We start from the raw sequence: 21,826 nt of genomic DNA, 5'->3' as shown, positions 1-21,826 counted from the left end.
GATAGTTGTTATCCTTGTTCCCTTACAGCAGAGGTTCTAAAAGTGTAGTCTGGGAATCCCTAGAGAGTCTCTCAGAGACCCTTTCAGGGAGCCTGGAGGAGTAGAACTATTTTTATAAGAATACTAAGAACAGTACTCACCTTTTCAACTTTCATTCTATCACAGATATGCAGTAGAGTCAGAGCCACCATGATATTTGAGGATATCGTTGGTGAAATATGTTCTTATGTATTGTATTTTTTAATTCCTCAGTTTTAATTTCTAATGTGATTAATATTTATAGATATAACCCACATAAACAGAAGTTCTAGGGATCTTCAACAATTTTTGACAGTATAGGAGATGAAGGAGGCTATGACCAAAAAGTTTGAGACCCACTACCTTACCGGGTTGTTGTGAGAGAGAGAGATAGTAGAGAGAGAATTTCCTTTTTTTTTTTTTTTTTTAAGATTTATTTATTTATTTATGATAGACAGAGAGAGAGAGAGGCAGAGACACAGGAGGAGGGAGATGCAGGCTCCATGCCGGGAGCCCGACATGGGACTCAATCCCGGGACTCCAGGATCGCGCCCTGGGCCAAAGGCAGGTGCTAAACCGCTGAGCCACCCAGGGATCCCCGAGAGAGAATTTCCAATACGGTGCCTAGCAATAGTAATTGCTTAATAATTGGTGATCATATTTTTTAATGTAATTTGACAAGGGAGAATATGTATTTGTAATATGTCTTAGTCTAATTGTTTTGAACTGAATCTGACCTAATATCTTTCGGCTGTTTATTTTTATTTTATTTATTTTATTTTAAATACAGTATAGTTAATATATTAGTGTTATATTAGCCTCGGGTGTACATCTTTCTGCTGATTTTATTTTCTCTTTTCTCCTCTTCTTTTCTCTTTTCATCTTTCTACTGGTTTTAAGTCCCTACATGGTACATGTTTTCAGGATGTTGCTACCTGTGGGAGCGTGGCCTGAGGAAGACAAGAATGTAACTTATCAGCTCCATGATAGGAATAAAAAGCTGGTCAGAACACCCCTGTATTTACCTTTATGTGTACACTTGTGAAGTTGGCTTCAAAGTTAGCATTTAGTGGCTGGTTAAACTTGTGGCATTGGGATTTATGAATCTTTTCCTTTTCTCCCTTTCACAGGTTCACCTTCTTCATCAAGAAAAAGTGGAACCAGCTGTCCCTCCAGCAAAAATAGCAGCCCTAACAGTAGCCCTAGGACTTTGGGGAGGAGCAAAGGGAGGCTCCGGCTACCCCAGATCGGCAGCAAAAATAAACTGTCAAGTAGTAAGGAGAACTTGGATGCCAGCAAAGAGAATGGGGCTGGGCAAGTTTGTGAGCTGGCTGATGCCTTGAGCCGAGGGCACATGCTGGGGGGCAGCCAAACTGAGCTGGTCACCCCTCAGGACCACGAAGTAGCTCTGGCCAATGGATTTCTCTATGAGCATGAGGCATGTGGCAACGGCTACAGCAATGGTCAGCTTGAAAACCACAGTGAAGAAGACAGCACTGATGACCAAAGAGAAGATGTTCATGTTAAGCCTATTTATAATCTATATGCAATTTCGGTAAGTGGTTTGTTACATGGTTCTCAGAATGATCTGCCCTTCTCTGTGGTTTGTTCAGTCATCTTCATTCATTCATCAGTCATTTTTTCAGGGCCTGCTTATTTGCTAGCCATTGAGCTTGGTGATAGACAAAGTTAGCAGTAGAAATCTTGGCCTTCTAGGTAGAATCCAGGGTGCTCCCAGTGCAATTCAGGGGATAATCATGTAATCACTATCATTGGAGTCGTGGATTCAAGGCATCAGAGTTATGTACACCTAAGGAATTTTTGCTTTTTAAAAATAATTACAACTATAAAATGGTAAGATTTAGAGCTTTTAAATTTTGACTTCTCTTTTTGTTTTGTTTTTAGAAAAGGGTAGGTGGTTCCAAAACATTCTTTTTAATCACCTAAGTGATTGGTGTTTTCCTGATTAGGTCCTAGTACTGCACCCTGGCCATTCTGCTGTTAACGACTAACATACCTCTGCTTTCTTCTCTCTTACAGTGCCATTCAGGAATTCTGGGCGGGGGCCATTATGTCACTTATGCCAAAAACCCAAACAGCAAGTGGTACTGTTATAATGACAGCAGCTGTAAGGTAAATATCCCCAGTCTTTGCATAAAAGAAACAGAAATGTCAACAGATTAGGAGACATTTGTTGAAATAACGGACTTTGTCCCAAGTAGGAAATACTTATTTCTGTTAGAGTCAGTGTATAGGTGCCTTCAGTATTAAAGGGGCAAAAGTAAAAAAAAAATAAAATAAAAATAAAGGGGCAAAAGTGATGTGCCAAGTAGAGAATGAAAACATGAACAGTGAGTAAAAAGAAGGTGTTAGTTAATGAGAAAAAAAGTTATCTTTTGAGCTATATTAGGATTTGAGCTATTTTTTTTTCTTTTGTCATTCTTTTGATTTTCTTGTGGTCAGAGTATCTTCCCCAAAACAAACAATGAAAATAATAGGGCTTATTTTAGGGCAGGTATCAAACTGCCAAAATATTAAGCTGATTGGAAGCAGTCTGGTTTAGTAATTAAAGAAGGTTGGTCTTCCCTTCCTTAGCAAGGATTAAGAGGCAGCGTAGTGATGGCTTTTTATTAAAGGCTTTTCTTGCCCCTTCAGGAACTTCACCCTGATGAAATTGACACCGACTCTGCCTACATTCTTTTCTATGAGCAGCAGGGGATAGACTATGCACAATTTCTGCCAAAGATCGATGGCAAAAAGATGGCAGACACAAGCAGCATGGATGAAGACTTTGAGTCCGATTACAAAAAATACTGTGTGTTACAGTAAAGCTACCACTCTGGCTGCTAGACAGGTTGGTGGTGAGGGAGATGACTCCCTGTAGCTGACATTTGGCAGAAGCGTCGCTGAAAGGCAAGCTAAATGTAGTTATTTTATCCTGTGACCCTGAAGCACAAAATAAAAATCCTAATTAAAATAGCAGTTAACATAACAGTAGTAATACTTTGGTTTGGGAGGTGTCTCACACAAGCTCTCTGGTAGAGAACTTTCAGGCAGAGCCCACCATTAGCCTGTAAACAAAAGGGTTTTTTTGGCACCAGCCACCTGGGACCAAATAAGAACTAAATTGTGCTTGTCCAGATATAAACAAACATGTAGTGAGTGTAGAGTTTACCAATAATCATAACAAAATGCTAAGAATTTCCTTGGAGTCAAAGTCAAACAAAAAATTGTAGTGTTGTCTGGGGACGACATGATATGCTACCTCCTTTTTCCTGAAGTTTTATTCCATTATATTGACAAGATGGAGAAAGCAAGATCAGAAAGTGTGCAAAGGATTTTTAAGGCATGGACACACATTTTTCTATTTATTTTTTAAAACATTTTCCCCACTCTTTCTATGCCTTTCTTGCTTTTTGTTTCTGATGTTGTGTTTGTGTTTGAGACACAACCAGTCATTCGTGGCAGAGGCGTATATAAATGGTCAGTTTGAAAGGGATAATATCTTAAGAGCTGTGTGCCTTCTACCCAAGGCCTTGGTTGGAGACCCTGTAGAGGGGGAGGAAAAAAAGCATCCTGAGAAATCCATCTAAAATAGTCCTCCAGATAGAGGCATCTTATTTTGAGGATACTTCAGGTGTCCTCAAAAATGTATCCCCACCACTGCTGAAGCACGATTGGAGAGTCACCAATATTTGCACCATCGTCACATGCCCACATTGCACAAGAGCTGAGAGGGAAAGTGGCATCAAAGCTGGAGGTGTTTTACAACTGGTGGTTGTTTGTTCTTTGTTTCTTTGTTTTGCACTTTAAAAGAAGAGAGAATACATGCAAGTGAACTTTTTAAAACATGTTCATATTTGATGGCTGTAAGGGCTATAAATTAACTTGAATATGGGGTATTTTGCCCCATCACGTTAAATTCAAAAACAAAACACATCCCACACACTGGTAGTGTGTATTTTTAATTTAATTGGTGGGTTTAGGAAGTAAGCTTTTGTTTTGTTTGCATATCCCATCTTTTCTTTTGTGTGTGTGTTTGTCTTTTTTTTCTTTCTTTTAATAATTTCACAGTAGTGGCCATCAGAAGTTATGTTTCTTTGCTCACTTCATTTTTTTCCTCTGATAATTCAAAACTGGAACAAAAGTATAAATGTTATTTATTTCAGGCAGCATGTTTTTTCCCCTGTGTTGTTTTTAAATATATGTGAAGTAAATATTTCTCCCTTTTTTTCCAGTCTTTTTTTTTTTTATCATCTGGACCCTGGAAGTGATTCTCATTAATTATTAGATTTTATTAACCTTCCTTCCTCACAGATAGTAGGTACCAATTTAGTTAAGCATTTGTGTTCTGATCTCTGCAGCCGATTATTAGCCGGTTCTTCTCGGAGCATTTGGAAAGATAGTTTTAAATGGCTACCTAAGTTGAAACCCTATTTAGAAAAAGGCTGTAATTACAAGTAGGAAGGAGTGGCCTAAAAGGTAAAATATGAGGAAGTCAGACAAAATGCAGGCTTTATAGTTTCATGATTTCAGTATATAAAAATCTGTCCATTTCTACGTGGACAAGTCCCATGAAAAAGTGGAAGATTTTAAATAATTTCCTTACAGATGTTTTATTTAAGCAGGTAGCACAATCTACTAATGTTGTTTGATCTGTGTTTGTTATATTGGTTGTAATTAATTTTTTAATTCATGACTAGCAGAAAATTTATTAAATTAACTATTAACTACATTCACCTTGTAAATTACTGTATAAAACTTGTTGACAATGCACTGACTTTAGAAAGATGTTAATGTACATAAATAGAGTGTAAATAAAATAGTGTTGATGTACTGAAATATGAACTGTATAAAAAAGTATTGGTAATTGTATATGGAGTGTACCTGTTTATCTGTAACTATTATCCAAACAAATTAAATACTGTGGATGCATCTATGTGCTGTTTTTCCTCTATACAAGTAAACACCAAAAAAATCAAAATTTTCAGCATTTCTGTGACCCTATTTAATTCTCTTACTTGAATACCTACCTGACTTATAGAGTGGATGCTCCATCTCCAAAAGAATGGAAACTGTTGAAGGTAGAACAAGATCCCTGCAGTGACCAGGTGAATTGATTTAAACTCTGTTCACATCCCTATTAGGAAATTGTTTGGAAGGCATTCGCATGGGAAGGAGGGGATGTGTATGAGAGCTGGTAGTGAACAGAGACTTGATGAAGGAGGTCTTAACAATAGTTTTCTTGCCTATTAGGAGATGAGGTCAAGAGGAAAACTTATCATTGAATAATGCCTTAAAACAATCCTGAATTTCTAGGGGGCGCTGAGAAACCAGGGATATCCCTGGGTTGTCTGGGAGGTCACTGAGGAAGCAGTTGGCAGTGGGTCCTTCACCCTCAGTCCCTATTTGTTTATCTTTAAAAATAGAATGCCTACCTCTTGGCCTTATCTTAAGTAAATGAAATATACAAAAGCCTGGCAGCAGTTCCTTGGTAAATGCTCAATGAATGTGGAGTCCTACCCCCATGAGATTCAATCATGTTTTGCAAAGAGGTTTTTTTTACTCTTGCTATTTTAATGCTAAAAGAATTTAATAGCTCTTTGCTCAAATTCTTGAAAACAGGAACACACATTAAAAATGTATAGAATGAAACATGTTGAATCAGCATCGGTATTATTTTGTTTAAAAAAACATTCAGAAGTCATCAAAAATAAAGTACGGCTCCTAAAGTGCCAGTCTATGTCTCTGGCTTTCTAAAGGACAGTCTTGAAAAGAACCAGCCCATGGAGATGGGTAAGCATTTTGTTTCTCATTTCTGAGTGGCGCTTTAAATTAAGAGAGCTCTTTGGCCTCCCAGCCTCTCTACTACTTGGTGGCATTGCTCACTGTGGGCTCCTTTCATAATTGCAGACACAATTGAATTGAAGCAAATTGATGAATTGCTACATTTCCCCCAATTATTTTAAGGGTGGAATATAGGATTTTATTAGGCCAGAGCTAGAATGTGTAGCTTAGGGAACAGATATCCTAGTTTCCCTGATGATGTACCAGCAGATTTCTTAGTATTGACATCACAAAGTCAAAAGTGCACACACCCACCCCTACGATCAGACACTCATAGAAGACAGTACAAATAAAAAGAGGATGTCTTCAGGTTTGCCAAACTTCCTGAACAATGAGAAGCAAAATAGTAAATAAGAATGCAAGAATTGCAAACTCAGAGGCCTATAGGGACCAAGTTTGGGAACAGAGTGTAAGAGTTGCAGGTTTACCCTTTCACGAAGATGGCGCGCCGAAGGCAAAGAAGGAAACCCCTGCCCCTCCCAAAGCCGAAGCCAAAGCAAAGGCTTTGAAAGCTAAGAAAGGTGCTGAAAGGCATGCACAGTCACAAAAAAAAGAAGATTCACATGTCACCTACATTCCGACAACCCAAGACCCTGCGTCTCTGAAGGCAGCCCAAATATCCTCGAAAGAGCGCCCCCAGGAGAAACAAGCTTGATCACTATGCCATCATCAAGTTCCCCTTAACTACTGAGTCAGCCATGAAGAAAATAGAAGACAACACACTTGTGTTCATTGTGGATGTCAAGGCCAATAAGCACCAGATCAAACAGGCTGTGAAGAAGCTCTATGACATTGATGTGGCCAAGGTCAACACCTTGATCAGGCCTGATGGAGAGAAGAAAGCATATGTTCGACTGGCTCCTGACTATGATGCTTTGGATGTTGCCAACAAAATTGGGATCATCTAAACTGAGTCCAGCCGGCTATAAATCTAAATATAAATTTTTTCACCATTTAAAAAAAAAAAAAACAAAAAAAACAGGTATAGCCCCGGATGAGAATGGGGAGTGATGGGGATTTTGGTGGGTTCTAGGACACACATCCATCTAAGGCTCCCTTTGATTGTTGCCATGCAGGAATGTGGCCCCCGTGTTACCATTCGTTTTTTTACCCATAAAGAGAAACCAGAAATCCAGATATTAATACAAAATACCCAAGTAAGAAATGTCAAAAATTAACTTTTAAAAAGTTTTTAAACATTGTTCAAAAGCCTATCTGCGGGCAGCCCGGGTGGCACAGTGGTTTAGCGCCGCCTTCAGCCCCGGGCTTGATCCTGGAGACCCAGGATCGAGTCCCACGTCGGGCTCCCTGCATGGAGCCTGCTTCTCCCTCTGCCTGTGTCTCTGCCTCTCTCTCTCTGTCTCTCTCACGAAAAAATAAATAAAATCTTAAAAAAAAAAAAAAAAAGCCTATCTGCAAGCCAGATTCAGGCTACCAGTATATGCGCTTTGGTAAGTAGAAAGGTTATGGACTTAGAGTGTATTAAATCAAAAGGTTGTAGTTCAGCTATTACAACCACTATTCACTAAAAATGCTCAGATTTCTTGTGACCAATGAGAATACCATTTTATCTCAAAAGGTTATTATAAGTAGATAATATATGTAAATAGGCACAGAATCTGACACCTATTAAGTGCCCAAATAACAATATTCTTTTCTCATTTAGGGAAACAGAACACAGGTATAAGACAACAGTAATGTTACAAGTTCATTACCAATCCAGAAGTATATAGCTTAACAACCTGTAAGCATGTTTTAGGTACAGAGCTGTGTTAGGCTCTCTAGGGCAGCAGTTCCCAGCCTGGCAATTCACCAGTATCATCAAAATCAACTAGGAGTTTGTTAAAAGTGCTGATTCGAGGGTCCCACCCATCATTGTCATATTAAACCTGTGCTCTGTACTCTACACTCAGATTTATGAGATCTTCTCCCATACAGGCCAAGAATCTGCATTTTAATAAGTTCCTCAGGGGAGAATGTTTTACAGCCAATTCTCACTGGTCTTCAGGTTGGTCATTTATGGAAACCACTGCTCTAGTGAATGAGTCATTATTCCATCTAATTAGGGAATGATGATATGCATATGCACACATGCAAGGAGAAGTGGTAGTAATTAACCAAAGCTCCCTAGGTATAATTGTCTTTGATGAAGTGCTGACTGAAGGCACTAGACAGTAGGCCATTGACAAAGTACTTAAGGAAAACCAAATGGGAAAGGGAAGTGAGCTGTGCCATAAAGCAAGATCAGGACTTTATCAGAAGGGTGCAAAACAGTCTGGCAGTCTAAGAGAGGCAAGGGAGCAGAGATGTGTAGACCGTTTGGATCGAGCTCAACGTGTGTGAGGAGCGTGATAGAAGATAAGCAGAAACCACGTCGTGAAGGCCCTTGAAGGTCAGGCCCCGTATAATGAATATTTAACATTGCCAAGTATTTTGGTATGGATGAGTGGTTGACATAAGTGCACACTACACTTAGACCATTTTATTGTAAACAAGTTTTTGTTTGCTATAACTTAACTTTTCTCCTTTATTATTATTATTATTTTTTTTTTTTTTTTTTTTTTTATGATAGTCACAGAGAGAGAGAGAGGCAGAGACACAGGCAGAGGGAGAAGCAGGCTCCATGCACCGGGAGCCCGATGTGGGATTCGATCCCGGGTCTCCAGGATCGCGCCCTGGGCCAAAGGCAGGCGCCAAACCGCTGTGCCACCCAGGGATCCCAACTTTTCTCCTTTAAATACACACAATCCCCTTTTGCTAAAATTAAAATGTCTATTGATAATGAACTTTAAATTTCAAGCCCAAGAGGAATGCAGAAGGGTGCTGAGCTTAAAGTGCTCCAATATAGTCAAGGTAAGTGAAGGAAAAAGAATCAGGCAGGAGGTGGGAGAACAACCAGAAGGAAGAAGGCAGGCAGAGAGAGGACTGAGTGTGGCTGAGAGACCGGAGGAGAGGAGGCCTAGAAAGAAGGTGAAGTGGTGGGGGCATCCAAAATTTTCAGGGGCCACAGGGGCAGGCTTCTTTAATTCTCTGTAGCAGGAACCTCTGCTACTGATGGCTAAACCCTGATGCTCACTAGATTGTAGGCCGAGTAGAGGGAAGGGGACTTCCAAATTAGTGATCAGCAGAGAGCCTTCCAGAGTGAATGCATCAGGCAATGCGGATGGACATCAGAGACTGCCTATAGCCTCAAGTTCAGGGCAGTCATCCTAGCAGATGGATTAGATATCTAGTCTGTAGTGTTTTTTCTGCTCCTTGAAGAATGAATGGTATGACCTTGAGCAGGCCACTTGTCTCCTTGGCACCTCAGTTCCCTTTGTGAATAATGAAGTGGTTGTGTTAAGTCAATGGTATTCAGTTTTTAGCTTGAAACAACATTGGGACTGGACCCTTCGAACTACATTTTATCTGAAGGACTGGTGGCTAAAGCAGATGAAGCTGGAGTTGCTCAGGTTGAAGTGAGGGCAGGAGGTGGGGTGCTGCTTGAACAACCTGTGACGGCTCTAATGTGAGGGATCAGATGCACAGTAAAGCACCGTTGACATCTGAGCATATAGAAAGTCGTCATGTGGTGCCTGAGGACTTCCCAGAGAATTGTCCCAAGCCACAGGAGAGATTCTCACTCGGTCTTCTGGAAATCACTGTGGCCTCAGGGTGGACTTTTCTGAAGCCATTTTGTTATTAGGGCATCTGGGCAGGGAAAGACAGCCAACAATGAGAGTGAAGGGCCGCCTCCCTCCCTGCAAAGACCGCAGGGAGCACCTGGAGCACCTGGGGCTGGGCATCTACAGGAAGCCAGCCCCAGAGCCTATGACCTTCCATTGTGCCAGCTGGAGAAATTTACAGCTGCCACTCCTTGTTTGCAGAGTTCCCTGTGGCTTGGAACTGTAAATATCCTCTCGCTTTGGGACAGTTGGAGTAGGGATTATTGCTCATACAACAAATGTTAATTGAACACCTACCGTGTGGCATAAAGGAAGATAGTCCTGCCCTTGGAACCAGAAGGACAGTTGGGAGGGACACTTAGACATGTAGTGGACATCTATTTACCAGATCCCGGGCTATGCACATCTCATTCCTTATTCAGTGCTCACCATGGCTCTGAGGGAGGCATTATCATCCCTTCTTACGGATGAGGAAACTAAGACTCAATAAAATTAAGTTTCTTGTCCAAAGTGTCAAACAGGTGGAATGTTTCTGAGCTGGATTCAAACCCAAGTTAATCTGTTTCTATACCATCTCACTTCTGCCTAAACTGGAGTCTATAATCTCCCACTTAGCAACCTTTGGCAAGATGGTCAAGCAACTTTGAGCCCCCGTGGCCTTCTTCCCCGCCTCCCACCACTAGATTACTGACTTACTACAAAAATGTACAGCTTAGAACAGCTAGATGCATAGGGCAATGTATGCAGAAAAGGGTGTGGAGCTATCGTGTCCTCTCCAGGCACACCACTCTCCTCACATCTCCGCATGCACACCAACCCAACTCTCCAGGATCCCCCCTCCCAGTGGGCTTCTTTGACAAGGGTTGATGACAAGGGATGAGGGTCACCATGACCCCAACTACCTTATATTGTTGTGATAAGCACTGAAGAAGACAGTGAATGTGAGGAGGTGCCTGGGTGGCTCAATCGGTTAGGCGTCTGCCTTCGGCTTGGGTCACGCCACGATCTTGGGGTCCTGGTATTGGGCCCCACATCAGGTCCTGGTATTGGGCCCCACATCACCACCCACATCTACTCGGTGGTGAATCTGCTTTTCCCTCTCCCTCGTCCTCTCTCTCTCCCTCTGTGATCTCTGCTTCTCACTCTTTCTCAAATAAACAAAATCTTAAAAAAAAAAAAAAAAAAAAAAAGTTGGGGCAGCCCCAGTGACTTGGTTTAGTGCTGCCTTCAGCCCAGGGCATGATCCTGGAGACCCAGGATTGAGGGATTGAGGGATTGAGGGATTGAGTCCCACATCGGGCTCCCTGCATGGAGCCTGCTTCTCCCTCGGCCTGTGTCTCTGCCTCTCTCTCTCTCTCTCTCTCTCTTTGTGTCTCTCGTGAATAAATTTTAAAAATCTTTAAAACAAAAAAAAAGTGAATGTGATAGAGTGCCTGGCAAATTCAGAAGAGCACCCGACTCTTGATCTCGGGATTGTGAGTTCAAGCCCCATACTGGATGTAGAGATTACTTAAGTAAATAAACTTTGGGGAAAAAAAAAAAGTGAATGTGAAACCCTTTTACAACTGATAACACTTATGCAAATGTGAAGTATTATTGTTACATAAGGAGGGGAAGTAGATGTCCTGAAAACAGCCTCCTCCCCTTGTTCCTGGAAGATTAAAAAAATGCTTGGGAGCAAACAGCCATGAAGTGACTCTTGTCTGAGACTGACATCCTAGGTTTGTTCTCTCCACTTCTGATGGCCCGGGAACTTTAGGAGCTGGACAGAGGGAGGAAGGAGGGTGTAGGAGGGGAAGTGGGACTAGGGAGGGAGAAAGAAAGGACTCTGGGTCAGGTCAAGGCCTGTGGCTCCCAACTGGACTTTGAAGTGTCCGAAAATATCTTATCAGGGATGTGATGGCTCCAGAGGCAGGATAGGAAAGACAAGGATTGCATGAGCTGTTCCTTGGGAAGACAGCCACCAGCCATAGCAGCCATGGGATTCTTGTGCTCCCCACTGGCCCCCTGCCAGACCGGGCTACCTGATGATGCTTAACCCACTGAGGACAATGCCTCCTCCCCTAAGCTGAGGCCTTTTCCTTCCTGGCCTTTTCCCGGGAAGGGAGGGAGAACAATTGAGCCAAACCGTTTCTACCCAGGTGTTTGCACCCGTAAGCCTAGGCGCTAAACCAAATACCACATGCTTATGCGGCTACCATGGCAGGCCCATCACACAGCAGGCAGACTCCTCAACTGCCTTCCATTCAGTCCTGGCTGTGCTGAGCCCCAAAGAGGCAGCCCATGGTCTCCCCGCCCCCTTCGGGTTTAGAGCCCAACTTTGATTTTCTGTCCTCTTCAATGATAATAGAAATGCTAGATCTCAATCCAAAACTGAGGTAGGTATGTATTATCCCCCACTTTCCAGGAGTTGGAGTTATGCCACTTTACTTTTTCAGAAGACCTACATTATTGGTACCTGTTTTCAATAACCAGAGAAAATCCAAAGAGGATTTTCACTTTTATGAAAAAAAGCTACTACTGTACTACCGTAGGTCATTTGTGAAGGCTAAGTAGTGTAACATGAACTTTCAGAAGGTGAGGAGTACTCTTCACTTTACACCACTTTAGTTAAAGAAGTTTTCACAGGAATTATCTGCTTTTGGTTTTGTGTTTTTTGTTGTTTGTTTTTAGAGAGGAGGGAGAGGCAGAAGAGGGGAGAGAGAACCCAAGCCGACTCCCCACTGAGCGCAGAGCTAGAGCTGAAATGCGGGGCTGTCTCCTGACTCTGAGATCATGACCTGAGCTAAAACCAAGAGTCAGGGCAGCCAGGGTGCCTCAGCGGTTTAGCACTGCCTTCAGCCCAAGGCCTGATCCTAGAGACCTGGGATCAAGTCCCATGTGGGGTTCCCAGCATGGAGCCTGCTTCTCCCTCTGCCTGTGTCTCTGCCTCTTTCTCTGTGTCTCTCTTGAATAAATAAATGAAATCTTTAAAAAAATAAAAATAAAAAAATAAAACCAAGAGTCAGATGCTTACCCAACTGAGACACGCAGGTGCCCCAGGAAGGTTCTACTTTTGGATAGCGAGGGAAACCTGTCTCTGTCAAAAAAAAATAGTGAGGAAGAGAGAAATGGAAAAAGAGCAGAGGAAGGAAGAGAGGGCTGAGGGTGGCAGCATGAGCACAGCGCCTGGCAGAGGCTTGGATCAAACATGACCTCTGTTACCTGTTTGCATTGATGTTTGTTGCGGAAACCCTCTTCTCACCTAGAGCACAGGCTCACTCCCTGAATGTGAATTATCACCAGGCCACACAGCAGCGTTTCATGAATCAGCTTGCGTGTCCATTGTGCTGGCCTGGCCACGGCAGCCCCAAGCTCTGGGAATGGCCCACTCAATGTGATGACACAGGTTTCACTACCTCTTCCTCTTACCCCACAAAGTCCCACTCTCCCTGTACATATTGAAGGCAGCCCCTGAAGGCATCTCAAATATGTCCTCCACTAATCCTTTCAGCTATCATGTGTCCCCTGAGCAGGAATATCCCATCTCTGATCCCTTCATGCAATCCCACCACTGCCTTCCCCAAATGTCCGTTCACAAAGTGGACACCAGGGTCAGAGTTGTTCACTGGGCCTTAATGCCACTGTCCCCAAATCAGAGCTGCCTGCCCCCCACAAGCAGTGTTTAGTGTTTAGATGAGATCGCTCTACCATCTTAGGCCACGTCCATTACTTTTATGACCTGTTGAATGACAAGGATTCAACCAAGTAAGTTCTCAAGATCTCATTGGCTTTATTAATTGATTGATTCATGAATCAGGCAGATCCTATCTAGTAAGTGGAGGAGAGCTCCATTGAGCTGCAGGAAAGAAAAGGTTTCAAAGGCAGAAAGAGAATAGAAAAAAGGAAATTATTAGCAAAGAATGCATTGTTTTAGGCAAGGTCACCCTTCTAAGGGGAACAGAAAGGGTCTATCAGTACATTTCCTAGTGCAGACCAGGAAATTCCAGGCTGACTGGTTAAAGGTTACAGTCCTGGGAGAGCTGAAACTACAGTTAGGTTAGGTATGCTGACATTGGAGTTTTAACATAAGTGACTCCATATTGGGCCTGAAGTTTTCTTTCTAACAGACCCCAGTGTGAATCCCAAAGGCCGACTAATAAATGAACTCCAGGTCCCTCCTACCCTATGACTCTTTACTTGAGCCCAGCATGTCATACCCAATCCCTTTCCCTTAAGAAGTGTCTCCTACATACTCCAAGCAGCTCCTGATGTAGCTGTTAACTCCGTGACTGCGCACAAACCCACAACTTACACTAGAGAGAAGCCCCAATTTAACCCACAGCCCTCTGGAGACTGGGGCCACTCCAGGCCCACAGAATGGAGGAGCCCAATCACCTCGGACCAAGGATTAGGAAACAGATTCCCTGAGGAGGACGCATGAGGTTGTGGAACAGTGAAAGCCCAGGATCAAGTATCTCCTACGCCCAGGCCCTACATGTGGAAACAGCTGTTCAAACTGTAACAAAACCAGGTTGATTGTGTCAGTCACAGAAGGAAAGTCGGCATAAATAGAGCTTAGAAAACCTGGCTTATCTCTCAGGATTGCCCCGTGGGCAAGGTAAATATTTAGTTCTAGCCCTGGAATGATGCCTGCTAATTCAGTGTTTTGCTATCATTTTTTTAAATTCATTCATCCTGCAAACATCTGCTGCCTGCCCCCCTCTGCGTGGTCAGCCAAGGCGTGGCACTTCCATACTCTGATGGCTCAGAGGCAATCCTCCAGTCTTCCTTCAAGGGGGTCTTGGTTGGGGAGGAGGCCTTCACAGAGCAGTCACTTTTAAGCTGAGTTTTGGCTGGTGCATAAAGCTCATGAGACGAACACAGGGAGGGAGGGGCAGGGGAGAGTGTTCTAGAACTAGGGAACAGCGTGTCTCCTGCTGGCTAGGTGACTTCTAAATGCAAGCTTCCCTGGAAGTGCTTCCAGGTCAGCAGCACTTAGTTCAAGCGGAGCAGCACAGACTGCAGGGGTTGTGGGTCTGCTAGCCGCTCCGCTCACCGGGGGCAGGGGCAGTCCCTTTATCTAAGCCTCGGTTTCCTTCAGAATGATGGCAGAGCACAGCCATGATCCAAGGGTGGGCTTGAGTACCAGACTGTATGGATCCAAGTCCCACTACCGCTATACCACTCGCCAGTCATGGGTCCCTAGCATTTCATTCCCTCCTGTGAAAATGGGGAAAATAGAAATCCACATTTCAGAAACTTGTTTTAAGGATTAAGTGAGCTATAAAGCATGTTGCATAGTTTTGCCTGAATAAATACTAGCTGCTATTAGTGTGGTGTTATTTATGTAGAGTGAGGACTAGCAATGCCTGTCCCAGGGTTCTTCCAGTCCAGGACTGATTGAAAGCCTACTATGTGCTCTAGGCTATCTGGGCACCAATGCGCCACAGCCCTGCAGGTTGGCTTCCCCAGGAAGCTACAGAGTTCAGTGCACAAGATGTTTATTAAGAAGAGTCTCTAGGACCAACACTTGTAAAGAGAGTAAAGCAGGGTTAGGCTGAGACGAGGAAGAGATGGAAACGTCCCACAGGCCCAGTGGTCACCTTGCCTGGCCCCACCAAGAGACTGAAAGCTGGAATGATCCCTTGGAGTCATCCCAAACTGGGCTAACTCTACCCGCACACTGATCACAGTCATTGGCTGCTGCAGAAAGAAGCGTGATCTCCAATGAAGGGCTTCCTTCCCCTGGAGCGGCCAATGGCTGAAGGCATCAGCACTCCATGGGCATTCACAGCTGGAGCAGGCCTTCCTCAGGCTCTGAGCTGGGCAGGACAGTCCGCCACAAGGAATAAATGGAACAGATGAAAATCACTGCTGTCCCTGGGCAGCCCCCGTGGCGCAGCGGTTTAGCGCCGCCTGCAGCCTGAGGTGTGATCCTGGAGACCTAGGATCAAGTCCCACGTCGGGCTCCCTGCATGGAGCCTGCTTCTCCCTCTGCCTGTGTCTCTGCCTCTCTCTCTCTCTCTCTCTCTCTCTCTCTGTCTCTATGAATAAGTAAATAAAATCTTAAAAAAAAAAAAAAAAAAAGAAAGAAAATCACTGCTGTCCCAAAGAGGCTATGCCAGTGGGAGCTTTTGTTCTAGATTACTGTCAAGATTCAGCGAAGTAGTGCGTGTGGATAATGACAGCCAGAGGTAGTGAAACAGATCAGGGTGCTTACAAGGTGAAAGGAATCGAAATAAAGGTGTCAGTTGGACTGAGGGAACCCAAGTGCCTGCTGGTGTCGGGGTCCTGCTCTTCCTGTACTCCAGGCTATGAAGGGAATGAACACTCCAACTCCCACAGGGTTCTGCACCTCTTGAGTCTCCTGGGTTTATAAATAAAACCCTGGCACCAGGCCCCTTCTGACCCCACCTGGAGGCTGCAGCCAGATACTCCCTGAGCCCGCCCTCCCGCAAGAGGTGGCTGGCCTGATGAGTGGGAGCTGAGCTGCAGGAAGGGGCCTTAACGCTGCAGCTCAGGGAGGCAGGAGTCAAGCAGAGACCCAAGGAGGAGGAATGAGATTGCTGATGTAGGAAAGGTGTTAGGGTTCAAAGCCAACGACGGCCAAGAAAGAATTCTTGAGACGTCTTTGGTGCAACAAGGTGGCCTTATTAAGGCACGGGGACAGGACCTGTGGGCAGAAAGAGCTGCACTGGAGTTGTGAGGGGTGGTGCTTATACACTTGCAAGTTGGGAGGCGGTTAGGGACAGAACAAACCTCCAAGATATTCTGGAAGCTTTCTAGGACCCTGAGCGAGCTAGCTATTGTTGGGGAAAGGTCATTTAAAGGTCAGTAAACTCAGTCATGAGCTTCCTTCAGATATACATTAGTGGGCCTATGTTTGGAGGATGATTCCTAACATATATTTTGGGGTAGGGGGTTAGAGATAAAGGGAATTTCCAAAGGAATTTCTGTATGTTTAAAGTAGACTCACCAGATCCTAAAGGGTTGGGCTAAGATGGCTTTTTGCCCTTAGCAAAGTGTCAACATCCAAGGCAGTTGAGTCCCTAGAGGAATGTCACTCTGCCTGTTTCAAGTATTTGTCAGTGGGCTGTGAGTAGTAAGGACATTTAAGAATTTTTCTTCTGCCTTTTTTTCTGCAATTTCCTTGGAACTGACCTCTCCCAAGTCTTTGGAAAACTGTGGGGAGGAAGTCCACTGGCAGAAAGGCCTGCTCCAAAGTGTACCCAGTTGCCCTTCCAACAGGGAACCCGATACTAGGCAGGGGGAAATCCCCTCAACCAGTGTGCTGTCAGTTCCTGGAAGGTGTGGCCAGCAGGAGAGAGAGGGAGATGGACAACGAGGAACTGGTGGCTGGCTCAGTCTCTGACCCCTTTCTTTGCCCACTCTTCCCTCTCGGCCTGTTTCCCTGAGGTGGGATAAGATCATCAGATGTGGTAAATACAATTCAAGATACACAGTTCAATTTCAGCTGCAGATAAACAGATAATGATTTAGTATTAAGTCTGCCCTATGCAGTTTGAGAGGTATACTTTAAAAGGTATTATTTAGGGCACGTGGGTGGCTCAGTTAGTTAAGCGTATGCCTTTGGCTCAGGGCATGATCTCAGGGTCCTGGGATCAAGCCCCACATCCAGCTCCCTGCTCCATGGGGGTTCTGCTTCTCCCTCTACCCCTCCCCTTGTGTGTGCTCTCTTGCTAGCTCACTCTCTCTCAAATAAATGAATGAAATCATTTTTTTTTTAAAAAGTGTTCTTTATCTGAAATTCAGATTTATCAGGCAATCCTAGGTGGATGCAGATCATATGCTGGGGAAAGCCTGCAGCAAATGAGACAGGACAGAGGGCCAGGGACAGCCAGTGATACAGAAAGGGACACATTAGAGGACACACCTGGTAATCCTGCTACTAAGGAAGGACTGGAGGACAGTGAAATGGATCGCACAGCAGGAATGTGGCAGAGGTCCTGGGGACACTCAGCCCAAGTCTAAGCCAGACCCCCCACCCAGTAAGGAAGGGATGTGAGGGCTGCAGAGCAGGCTGGGCCTTGGTTGGTCCCCTTGACTCGTCCTGTTGTTCTGGGTGACCTTATTTAACTCTGGGCAAAAGTCAGGCTGGGACAGCCTGTGTATGGGTGGAGTGGAGTGCTGGGGGGATGTCCTGGTGTGTGAGTAGAGAAGCAGGCCCCTCAAAGGGTCTGTGGTTTCTCCCTTGCATAGGAGCAGGACTGCCACCACACCTCACATCTGCTCCTCATTGCAGAGGCAAATCCAGGCATCACTTCTTAGAATTGTGACTCCCACCCACTCTTTCCTGTCCCCATCCCTGGAAGCAGCCAATTTCTCTCCATCTGTAGGTCCTACTCAAACTTCAATGCTCTCTCTAATAAAAAGAATCATAATGATAACTACAAAATATCGAATAAATCCTCTCAGCCAGGCTTCTTGTTTCATCTTTAGGTGACCTTATGAAGTAAATATCATCATCATTCCCATTTCACAGATGAGGAAAACAGAGGCTCAGGAAGGTAAATGAAGTTATCAAAGGCTTTTCACAGCAACCAACCTAGGTTTGTGTGGCTCTGGGGTCCATGTTCTATGAGCATATTCTATAGACCTAATAGCACTGTCATATGTGCATGCCCTTTGGTCAGGAGTCCCAGAGGAAGAGCACAGACTGGGTTTTTTCTACCTGAATCCTCAGTCCCTGGCACAGAGGAAATAATAGTGTTTGTTGAAAGACTAAATCTTGTTGAAAGATCAAAATGTACCATCATCCCTGCCCTGTCCTCTGGCCCTCTGCCTATCCTCCCAGGCCTTTAGCAGCCGACACTTGGAATGTGAAGAGCCTTCCACGTGTCCATTCTCAGCTGGGGCTAGGGCTCAGAGGAAGGAACTGGCTTGTGACTTCGCCTGTCCTGTAGCTCTCCCCCAAAGGAAGCCCCTCCCCGGGCCTGCCTGGGCCCAGGGACATGTCCTTAGTCCCTAGAGGAGATAATGCCTTTGTCCCTACTCAGATAAACAAACAGAGCTGCTAGATGTGTAATTGGAGGTGCAGGAGCAGCGCCCCACCCACAGAGATAGGCTAGGCCTTCCTTTCAAGGTCACCAGCAGGAGCCTGAAGACAGCCAGGCCCAGTTAGATGGAAAGGTTAAGCTTAACCCATTTTGTAGATGGATAAACAGGCCCAGAGCATGGAGGACTTGTCCCCATGCCTGCCAGGCCACCAGCTTCCTTGCCTCTTCCCACACGGAAGCCCAGAGCTTCAGGGTAATACCACATGGGGGGCACTATTCATAATGTGGTCTCTGCATAGGCACCCCCTAGAGTTTGGTGTCATAGCGGCCTTGTCACATACCTGTGCACACTTGCACACCTCGCCACTACTCATGACTCTGGGGCCCTATGGACCCTTCTGCTCTCCCCACCCTTCCATCCCACCTGTCTCAACAACCTGGGCAATGTCAGATCAGAGCCACAGGAAACAGGGCCAGCAAGTGTTCAAACTGAGAGCCAAGATGGGGAAGTTTATTTTCCAAGAATCATCTAAACACATGGAGAGTATTTTAAGCTCCTGGCTTCCACCCAGATGCCAAATCTAAACAGGGGGCCAGAGAGAAGCCAGAGAGATGGGCCATCAGGGATACAGAGCAACCAGCAGAGACAGGGTGGGACAGGGTGCTACTGACCCCACCCTAACCCCTGATCCAAAGGTGTCCATCCTTGGGAACTACTATGGGTCAAAAGTGGCAACGGGAGCCAAGGAGGTACAGAGAAGTGACCCCAGATTCTGACAGGTCCCCCTTGATGTAGGAAAGACATTAGGGTTCGAAGCCGATGGCTGAGAAAGAATTCTTGAGACGTCTTTGGTGCAACAAGGTGGCCTTATTAAAGCACAGGGACAGGACCTGTGGGCAGAAAGAGCTGCACTGGGGTTGTGAGGGGTGGTGCCTATATACTTTCAAGTTGGGAGGTGGTTAGGGACAGAACAAACCTCCAAGGTATTCTGGAGAGAAGGTTTCTCGGACCCTGAGCAGGCTAGCTATTGTTGGCAAAGGTCATTTACTACTGTTCAGTAAACCCTCAGTCATGAGATCCTTCAGATGTATATTAGTGGGCCTGTGTTTGAAGGATGATTCCTAACATAAAATCTTGTTGGGGGTAGCGGGGTAGAGATAAAGGGAGATTCCAAAGGAATTTCTATATGTTTAAAGAAGACCCCGGGATCCTGAAGGGTCAGGCTAAGATGGCCTTTTGCCCTTAGCAAAGTGTCAACATCAAGGCTGTTGAGTCCCTAGAGGAATGTCACTCTGTCACTCTTTCAAGGACTTGTCAGTGGGCTGTGCATAGTAAGGACATTTAAGGATTTTTCTTCTGCCTTTGTTTCCCACATCACTCTAACCCCTTTCTGTGCCTCAGCATCTCATCTGTGCAACAGAGAAATACCACCACCCTTACAGGACTGTAGTGAGGCCCATGTCTGGCACTCAGCAGGCATTTGACAAATGCGTATCATGGTCTGTGCTGGGAGCCAGTAACCTCGGAGAAGTCAAATGGTGACCCAGACCACCAGGCACTGAGCCTTCCCCAGACCTGGCCAGCTGCAGCGAATGAAGCGTGTGTATGCATGTGTGTACATGGTGCGTGCCCAATGAAATGAAAGGAGAGCTGAGGGGAGGGGAGGCTGGGTCCTCTTTCTGAATAAGGGGGATGCTGGTAGCCCCTTATCATCTCTGGCAGAGTTGTGTCAGGAGCCAGACTGGGTCTCTAAAGACGGAGCACCTTCTCTAGACAGGGGTCTACCCAGGGTGGGGGGCGGGCGCATGGAGGATTGGATTTACTCAGGAGAGGAGGCTCTCAAGAACACACATACCCCCAAGAGGGATTGCCTGTCAGCCTCAACTCCAGGGTGTGGGGGCCAATTCCAGGAACGGCTCCTGCAGTGATTGGCCAGGAATGAGCTTGCTGTGAATCACGAGCTGACAGCACTGACTCAGCCTTAAGCATGAGGGAGGGCGGGTCCAGCTCAGGGAAGAGGTTTCTGCCCTGGAACCCCAACAAGCTATGCCTTTCTGGCACTCACTGGCCAGGTTTATTATTGTGGCGTCAGGGGAACAAGGGAGGGTCAAGTGTCTTCCCCCTGGTCTCCTTTCGTCCCTTGGAGAGAGCTGGGACTTCCTGGTTGTGCTACCCTGTTATTCACTGAATGCTGCCTTGAGAGCTATTGTGGGGGGGTACTCATCGGGGAGGGGGACTGCTTGGATTTCTGAGAACCCTGAGCCTTGAGAGGAAGGGGGAGGGCACAGCTTAAATCTCAGATCCCCCACAGGCTGCACCAGGAACCAAAGAGAACAGGTTTGATGTCCACACACCCCCTGCTGACACAGGCTGCCTGCTGTTGCCATGGTGACAGTAATACCACCCCCCACGGCTATGTGGTCACCTTCGAAGGGAGGAAGGTGCTTATTCTTGGTCACGAAAGGGGAAAAGGGAGGGGAGGCTTCTCCCTCTCCCCAGGCTGAGCTGGTGGTGGTTAGAGTGTCAGGGCAGCAGAAAGCTTAGAGGTCACCTCCACCAACCAGCTCCCCTCCAGAGATGGACAGCTTGCAGGGGTGGGGCTGAGGGGGCTTCTAGCACCCGGTAATGGGACCCTTGAGTGCCCTGAGCTGGATCCACATCTTCCCATGCACAAGTTCACACCTCCGCATGGTGTGAACTTGTGCTAGAGAGGGCTTAGCCCTACCCCCCAGGGACCCCTCTTCACCCAGCCAGGCCCATTCTCTTCCTCCTTCCCGTGCTCATGCTCCAAAGTCCAGCCTTGCCCTGGCTGATGAGGTCCCAGAGCCTGGGGTCTCTTGACCCCTGGTTGAGTGGCTTGGGACCTGTCCGTGGGGCCTTCATTTCCTTCTCCCCCAGTTTTCTGGACCCTCCTCTCCATACCTGCCTACTCCTGGCCTCACAAAGAATCTAAAGACCCTTGGATGGACTCTTTGTGACCCATCAGCTAGCTCCGCCATCACTGTACCACCTCCTCACTCCTCACCCCTGCAGCAGCACATCAGGTCCCTCTGCACTAGCCTCTGGGGGCTCCCAGCTCTCTCACATTCAAAACCAGCGTCCTTACAATGTCCTACTGCAAGCCCTCTCTGCCCCCACACACCTGACCTCTCCCTTTTCCCCTTACCTCCTCCCTTCCTCTTCCTCTCAACTCTCCTCTAGGGCTTTTCCTTCCCTCACTCCAGTCCTACTGGCCTCCCTGCTGTTCCTCTGACTGGCACCCTTCTGCTGGCTTCCAGATGGCCTCCCTCCCTGAC

At 45.8% G+C, this 21,826-nt stretch overlaps 1 protein-coding gene across 2 annotated transcripts in view; it reads left to right on the top strand.

The window, feature by feature from the left end:
- The window catches only part of USP32 (ubiquitin specific peptidase 32), a 216,941-nt gene extending 211,988 nt beyond the window's left edge, over positions 1–4,953 (top strand). For both annotated transcript variants that reach the window (XM_077852322.1, XM_077852323.1), the window contains exons 32-34: positions 1,149–1,573; positions 2,059–2,151; positions 2,674–4,953. In XM_077852322.1, the coding sequence (XP_077708448.1) occupies positions 1,149–1,573; positions 2,059–2,151; positions 2,674–2,847 (692 nt within the window). In that variant the 3' untranslated portion in view covers positions 2,848–4,953. The remainder of the gene's footprint in view (positions 1–1,148; positions 1,574–2,058; positions 2,152–2,673) is intronic.
- The last annotated feature ends 16,873 nt before the right edge of the window (positions 4,954–21,826 follow it).

The sequence above is a fragment of the Canis aureus genome, chromosome 16 (assembly GCF_053574225.1).
Source record: "Canis aureus isolate CA01 chromosome 16, VMU_Caureus_v.1.0, whole genome shotgun sequence".
NCBI lineage: Eukaryota > Metazoa > Chordata > Mammalia > Carnivora > Canidae > Canis > Canis aureus.
Note: the sequence above shows the minus strand (reverse complement) of the source record. Positions and strands in the feature narration are given on the sequence as shown.